A 7,957-nucleotide genomic window follows, 5' to 3' on the forward strand; every position below is an offset into this window, starting at 1 on the left:
GTAAAATTAGATTTTCTAATGTGGCACAAACAACCTACATATACTCTAAAATGCTTATTTTTATATAACATTTTTAACAAATATATTACCAGAAAAAAACTTGTATCATTAGTTTCCAGCTTTTACAAGACTGGCTGGCCTAAAGACTGTGCATATATGTAGTTACATAACTCAGTCTGTTCGGCAAAATGATGGTAGTATGCACTGTAGTAGATGAGTAAATGCTTTTCAAGTGATTTCTATGATGAAATATAAAAATTACAATCTGGAATAAAGCATTTTACATAAAACAATGAATGGCAACAGGACATTTTAAACAAGTGTACATTGGTTTAAAAGCTGAATAGCTGCAGGTATTTGATTATTTGCTAGTGTTATTTTGCACGTATGCAAACACAAAGTAGTAAACAGTTGAATTTATAAAATAGTCACTGCAGCAGGAGTTTCTCAAAATGACCCTGAAGATTCTCTGTATTTCCTCCCAAAAAAATATAAAATAAAGGTTTATTTTCAGGATCTAAACTAGAAGAGAGGAGGAATAAGGTTGTTAGCTTTGTTCCAAATTACTCTACATACCAGAGATAATTTCTTGTTTCATTTGTCACCTTCTGTTTTCAACATTTTGATATCTACTAATAATTTGAAACTAAACTATTTTCAGTTGATTACAGTGACATAATTCACAAAAGGCAACTTAAGAGATTATCATAGTTACTTTAAATATATCCAAATTATTTTTTTTGCCATGAACTGCAGAGGAGGACTTGAACTAAATTAGCTACTTGCCGAGACGCCGGTTAAATGTTTTCTCAGGTCGGTGCCCTCGCTGGTGAAATTCAGAATAAAAGGAAGACAGATATGCACATACTAAGTTGCTTTTATTAATACAGAACTGCATGCTACAGAGACTGTACAGCATAAACATTTATTCATTACAAAAAAACATGGTTTTGGAACCATTTAAAATAACAGGAAAAAACAAACAAACAAACAAAAAGATAAGAGCATAAAATAGAACAGGAACATCACAGCCGTTAAGGAAACATTCAAACTATTTATCATTAGCATCTTAATAAACCAGAGAAGAAATTGACAGATTACAGTCGCGTCATGTCAACTACAATGGCACCGAGTGGATGATTCTCTTGTAGCTTTTTTACAGCCTCTTGCAACATCAACATGCCTATTTTTTCTATCTACCTATATGCAGTAGTGTACTTAAAAGTGGCAGTTTTTGTATTTTTTTGTATTTAATAGTTTTTTTATGAACCTCCTAATATACATAATTTGGCCCTTGTGGGTTTATACAGTATGATGTCCGTATTTTTATTAAGTTTAAATTTTAATATTTTGACAATTTGCTACCAAACACATTTGTTATAGCAACATTTATACTACATACATAGCAATCTATGTAACGTCACAGCAAAGAATGGTATTGAAATAAAAAAAAAAAAAACCCAACAAAATGAACAAAAAAAGATCCCTATAGCATGGTTAGAGGGGCCGAGAAAATTGTCACAAAATTTGGCACGGAAAATCTGTACACGAATCTACAGTCTGAGAGATGTGACTGTGCAATAAAAAAGAAGGGCTTTAGACGTTTTCCCAACTACTGAAGACATGGTACCCACCGTCTCTACTTTCAAGTTTTTTCTTCTTTTTTGTAAAATGGCTTATAGACGCATTTCTTGAAATGAAGTTGTGCATACTTATGTTCATGAGATCTACACGGTACACTGCGTGGAATCCAGGTTTTCAGTGAGGAAAGAAACCGATAAAAGATCTGCCTTTTAAAACCTCCTTGTAAAAATGGATCGTCCATATACGTCACTTACCTTAAGAAAAAAAAATTTGTACAATGTATTAAGAAAACAAAAGTCAAAAAGAGACACATACAAGATACAACAAGCAATCTCTAAAGCAATAAATACTACTGGTCCTAGCGTTGACATTTTGAATTTAAGAACCCTCAACCCTCCCACCCCCACCTCCCATCAAGCCCACCCAACTTGCCTGACTCCACCCCAAAGGTAAACGACAAAGAAAAAAGACGACGCAGTGGAAGAATGCATATTTAACACAGTAATCCCCCCGTCCCCATTATTCTGTACATTTAAACAAGAACAAGTAACATCACAATTAAAGATGTTCCTCAGAGAGGTGTCACCGCTAGCCTCATGCCCTCCTAGAGTTTGAACAGATGTCAGATGATTGGTTCGCAAGCTCGTATTTAATACAAATAAAGAAGGAGAACCAACTCTTTCAAGAAAAGGGCTCAGTGAATAATCTAGCCTACCTTTTTATATCCGTCTTTTAAACATTTTGAAGTTGAACTAGATAATTTTTGTTTGCACTGTTTAACACTACAAAAAAGACAAAACAAAATTCATAAAAATTTTGGCAGATTCACAAAAGCTATACTACAGCTCGTTGTATCATTTCTTTATAATAATTAGATTTTTTGATAATGATGGGTCAAATATTGACCAATGAACTTTAATAAAACAAAAAAAAAAATTCAAAGCCCTATGGCACAGAAACGAAGAGGAAAAAACTGACGGCAAGTGAAATATAGTAGAGAGAGGGCCTAGAAAGGTGTGTGTACGTCTGTGTGTGTGCAGAGCTAGAAAAGAGAAGAAGAATAGGGTAGACTATTCTATAGACTTGGTCACTAGCGACAGAGGCTGAGGGGTCGTGGAGGGGAGGAGCGAGTGGGAATGACACAGCGATGCTGAGGGCCGGGCCATTGAAGACGCCACAGAGGAGCCCAGGTGCCGCGAGGACGAGACGTCACCGTGCTCCAGGGCTCCATTGTGGGAGGAGGCGCCAGGTGTTTTGTTAGCTGCAGCAGAGTTTTCCAGCTGAACCAAAGATGATGGTGGAGGCCCAGCCAGGAGGTGCGGGTGGTGGAGTGGCTGGTGGGCCGGTTTCATAGTCAGTGAGAGAGGTTGCATTTGTTCAGTCTGAGGTTTGGACTCTTTTGAGGAGGGGGAGGGAACCACTGAGGAGGGGGAGGATGGGGGGGAGTCTAGTAAGCTTCCGTCCGTAGAGGGAGGACTGGCACAGCTGCCTTCACCTTGGATGTAGCGAATGCACTTTTTTTTTCTCCTGAGGGACAAGGCGAAAGAAAGAGAAGATCTTTTAGCATCACATCTTCAAACCGTATCGCCTCTTAGCTCTGCTGCTGACTTGAATGCACCTTTGCCTTCTTAGATTAAGGAAGGCCATTCCTTACAAACTATAACAGTTAACATTTTGCAGGTACATTTAAGTAGCACCTTGTGCTAAGAAGGTGGCAGCAATGACAGTCGACATTTCTATACACAATCATCAGACAGGACCGGTATGAAGGAAAAGGCACAGGAACAGGAAGCAGCAAGGAGATGAAATGCACACACGATGACGATGACGATGATGATGATGATGCAAGGACAAAATGAAGCAGATTAGATGTAGTAATGGTTGCTCTGTCTTACAGGCAGCAGTACACCTGGGGGATCAGTCTGTTCTCTCCAGCAACACAAGGTTACTGGATCTGTCTCGACTTCTATCTGGCTCTACTCTCTTCTCCTGAGGGGAGGGAGTTTGGATATGAGGCGAAAAAGTCAACAAGAATCCACACTACCCCGTGTCTACCCCACAGACACAAGTGTGTGTGTGTGTGTGTGTGTGTGTGTGTGTGTGTGTGTGTGTGTGTGTGTCTGTGTGTGTGAGCTATGTGACATAGTCTGGGGTATTTGAGGCCAGGCCTGTTTGCCCTCAGTGGAACCCGATGAATGAGCACGGGAAAGGAAGGGAGGGGGGAAGGAGTTAGGAGAACATGGGATTGTTGAATTTATCTGTGGTGACTCTGCTGTGAAGGCTGCATTCAGATTTAGTTAAGGGGGAATCTCTGCCCACCCTGACCCTGGCAGTGACCCCGTCTCTCAGCTTTATATTCTATCACAAGGATGCCTGAAGGCCATGGAATATTAGTATTTAAGACTCATAAGGGACAAGGAGTAGGTAGATAAGGTGTTTAAAAAAGAAAGATTGAGGCTTTTAGAACATAAGGCTGACTTCCTGTAATTCTGATAACAAACACAGAGAAAGCATATTACTGCAAATGGGTAAGAAGGGCCTCATGAAACTTTGATCGCATGCTCTAGTGAAAAACGGGCATGCATTTCCAATAAGCTCAACAGTACAGGCACACTACACCAGACAGTATAGAACACTGGAAAAGTCTAGAAAAGAGTGCAGATAGGGCTTTCGACTGCATTCTGCACTGATACTGTACCAGTGGGTGGTGCGGACTATCGACTGGGCGTAAAAAGGTATCATTTTGCAGCTACATACACATCTCGCTCTCAATAACTGTCTGTCAAACTGCAACAAATGAGCTAATATCCATTTTTTAACAGACATATCGATTCATAGTATGTGCCTGTGTACGTTATTGATTTCTCCGTCTCGGGGGAAATTACACCAGATGCATCTTTTAGGAAATTGAGCCCAGAGAGAACTTTTAACCTCTCTGCTCCTAAAACGAAGACGGAATTATCGCACTTTCCAGTCTACTGATCTCCTGCTCTGCTTTTTTTCCCTTTCTTTAAGGAACAAAGCGGAATTTTGCTAATGTTTATGTTAGCCGGAGGGGAAATGAAAGAGCCAAGTGGAAACACCACCAGTGATGGACTACGTGATGGTGGGTGAGTTGACATCCTACTTATTTGAAAGAAAATTTTAATAGCAAAAGTAGTATAGGTGATCTGTTGAATTCTTGGACTTTCAGTACAAGATTGTGACAAAAACAAAAATTTCCACTTGAAAAGTTGTATAAGCTTGTAAAAAAAAAAACCCATCTGACTAAAGTTTGATTTCGAACCTACCAATATAAACAGTTAAAAGAAAATCAACTGAAACACGAAGCAGCAGTAACAAACAAAGTGTTGCAATGGTTGGCGCTGAAGAAAGGTTGTGTCAAGAAAGAGTGGGGCAGGGTGTGGTGCAAGCCGGACACAGAGAAGGATGTTACTTAGCAGAAACAAATACCTACCATGAAAATATTCCCAATTCAAAGACTGCTTGTGTCAGAACAGAAAGACAACAGGTAGGGACTAAGTAAGGGTTATTGAAGAGGAGTTTGGAGGAAGAAGAGGTGGAGAAGGAGGAGGAAGAGGGCACAGAAAAGAGTGTCACTGAGCAGGCCCTCAGAGAAAGCAGGGCTAAATTTTTAAGCATAACATTGTTATTCAAAGGGCGCCAATTAGAACATACATGACAGTTACGATGGGAGGGAATTATCCACTGCCTGCAGAGAAAATGGATTTCAACCGTAACTCCAACTGTAAGAAACATTATTCCAAATTACATTAGGAAACTGTGATCACACAGCAAGATATTGAGTAATCTTATGTAGAAATCCATTTTCTGCGACTGGGCTTGAACTAAGTTCAGTGAAAAAATTTGCTGAGGGAATTTATAGCAGGAAGCTCCTCAGTAAGGACAAGGAGCAGAGGAGTTTGCCATCTGTTACCACACTGATGGAAGCGTTTTAGAGGGATATCTGAGCAAATCATCAAGGAAAAGAGGATGCTCATTGTGGATGTCTTCCTCCCATTGGTACTACAGCAGTTATACCTGCATGGTTTGCACCATAAACTCAGCTGGTCAAGCCCGAACAAGGCACGACACTTCTTTGGGGTATTTGCATCTGTTAGCCAAAGAGGTAGACACAAACATATACACAAAGACACAAAAAAAGAAAAGAAAAAGAAAGAAAATGGACATGTCATTGAACAGAAAACAACGTAGCCAGGGCTTAGGTTTAGGCTGGCAACACTGGGATGTCCTCCATATTGACCAAGCCATCAGGCTCCAGATCCTCCAAGCCTCGACCTGCCACTTTAGGGTTTCTGAGCAATGTCAGTGGAGGTTACTGTACTTTGAATCCTGCAATAAAACCCTTGTAACCCCAGAAACACATACACACAGTCACCACTCATACAAACACTAGCATATGCTGTTAATGCCATTCTTCCCAAACAGGAGGTAAAAATCAAATAGTGGGAACCTAGAGATAGACCGGCAGGGCGTGGCTGGAGGAAGCTATGAGGTCATGGTAGCCTGGCGGGACAGACAGAGGGGAGGGGGGAGAAGACAGGAAGCAGCAGAGAGCAGAGGAGGAAGTCCCAGCATAGAGTTACCCAGCCTTCACCTGGCCCTGGCCAGTGCAAGCATACACCATACACACCTGCACGGGCCACACCAGTTATTCTGCTGGTCGAGCCCAAAGCGTGCTCGACACTTCTTAGGAGCGCTCAGGTCTGATGCCGCAACAGGGAAGGGAAGCCAGCAGAGAGAGGAGAGTTGGAACCAAAACCCCCCAAAAGAGGAACAGAAATCAAAAGGAGGAGAGAAATAAGGAGAAAAAACAGATAACAGTGAATCTATGAAGCTTCGCAGTGGCTCATTGTGCAAGAAATCCCCCCAAACCCTCCCCTTAAAGATAGGACTGAACACAATTAGTGTGTTTCAGACATTGGTTAAAATCAACATGCATGCACATGATCAAATTATGATATTAATGCGGAAACAATCACTTTCAGTAATCTAAATTCTGACTGGGGTTAAAGCTGGAACGTAAGAAGTGCTTATTTGGTTGAGAGGATATAAATGGAGCAAATGCAGATTGGATTAATTAACTGCTAGATGTTATCGGTGCACTATAAGACAAGGTAAAGGTGCTAGAACTAGGCAGCAGGAGCAGAGTGCTAAAACAGCACGGTGGTGAGTTAGCCCTGGCCAGGGGAAGGTTTAAAGAGGTTTGAGCCTAAAAAGGGAATCTACTCCTTAGACCTGGCATCAAACACTTGACTGTTCTCTATCAACACTGGCGGTCAACTGCAGAAACGCTGCCAGTCTCTCGCTAGCTCTACCCAGTAATGGTGCCATTATCAGAAGCAGAGCAGAGAGACAGCAGAATAGTGTGGTGGAGTGTTTGGGTCCAGGCCTTTTCTGAGTAGAGGCAGATTTAAAGGGGGCAGTAGGCCAAACTCATGCTGGCCTTTGGGAAAGGCACAAGCGCAGCTACTGAAGCATTTAGATTAAGGAGGTTTACCCTGACGCCACATCCTCCAGGTCACAGTGATAACTAACTTCATAACATCAGTTCCTCAAGCATACTGCAAAGTGATTTTGCCAAAATACGAAGATGCTCTAAACTAAGCAGCAACATGAGTAAATGGAGGTAAACTAAATGAAATATGACCTAACTTGAAGTCAAATAAACAACAGCAACATTTTAAGAAAAGGAAGCAGCAAAGAAAAAGTGCATATTTAAAAATAGAGAATTTAAGCTTAAACCTGCCTAATATTGCACATTCATAGATAAATATGCATTAATTAAAAGAAAAAAAAACAAGTTAGTAATTTAATACTCAAAATGACATTAGCACCTGTAATCGGAGGGAGTGAAAGGCAAGGGTTTGGAAAATATTCTCTGTGTTCTGAAAAAAAAAAGAACAGATAGAGAGGCCTTCAAGAAGAAATCCGTCACCAAACGAGCGCAAAATACACAATAACAAGTCGGCAATGCTCCTCACAGTACGATCAGAAGAATAAAAAGTAGATAAATCACAGAATTAGCAAACCTCCTTAATTTTAAGATGTAAGTGAATTTCTTTTGTTGGTATCAAAGCATGCATGAAAGCAAGCGAGGGGCAGCCCAACAAGCACGCACACACATGCAGTCGCACAGACACAGTACAGTAGTGCATTCTATCTGCAGGGCACAGGCATTATAAAACTGGGCCACGCACACAACACTGGCAAGGTTAATGGCTCTCACAATGCTTCAACTTCACATTCTCAAAACACACATACCACAATACCAGAACGCTAAGGGGCACTGTGGGGAGGAGGCGTGTCAAGAGGGGAGAGGAGAGTGTGGGGGGTCATGCATATTCAGTTG

The 7,957-nt window shown here is 41.0% G+C and overlaps 1 protein-coding gene across 29 annotated transcripts in view; it reads right to left on the reverse strand.

Annotated features, from left to right (window-relative positions):
* Nucleotides 1-867: 867 nt before the first annotated feature.
* The window catches only part of tcf7l2 (transcription factor 7 like 2), a 90,513-nt gene continuing 83,423 nt past the window's right edge, over nucleotides 868-7,957 (reverse strand). For 9 of the 29 annotated variants that reach the window (XM_020604988.1, XM_020604984.1, XM_020605001.1 and 6 more), the window contains 3 exons: nucleotides 7,443-7,493; nucleotides 6,239-6,311; nucleotides 868-3,111 (listed from right to left, as the gene is read on the reverse strand). In XM_020604988.1, coding sequence (XP_020460644.1) covers nucleotides 2,655-3,111; nucleotides 6,239-6,311; nucleotides 7,443-7,493 — 581 coding nt within the window. In that variant the 3' untranslated portion in view covers nucleotides 868-2,654. Of the gene's footprint in view, nucleotides 3,112-5,040; nucleotides 5,103-5,624; nucleotides 5,699-6,238; nucleotides 6,312-7,442; nucleotides 7,494-7,957 lie in introns of those variants that run through there. The other 20 variants (XM_020604990.1, XM_020604993.1, XM_020604999.1 and 17 more) reach the window with 12 other exon arrangements.

The sequence above is a fragment of the Monopterus albus genome, unplaced genomic scaffold (assembly GCF_001952655.1).
Source record: "Monopterus albus unplaced genomic scaffold, M_albus_1.0 scaffold69.1, whole genome shotgun sequence".
Lineage (NCBI taxonomy): Eukaryota > Metazoa > Chordata > Actinopteri > Synbranchiformes > Synbranchidae > Monopterus > Monopterus albus.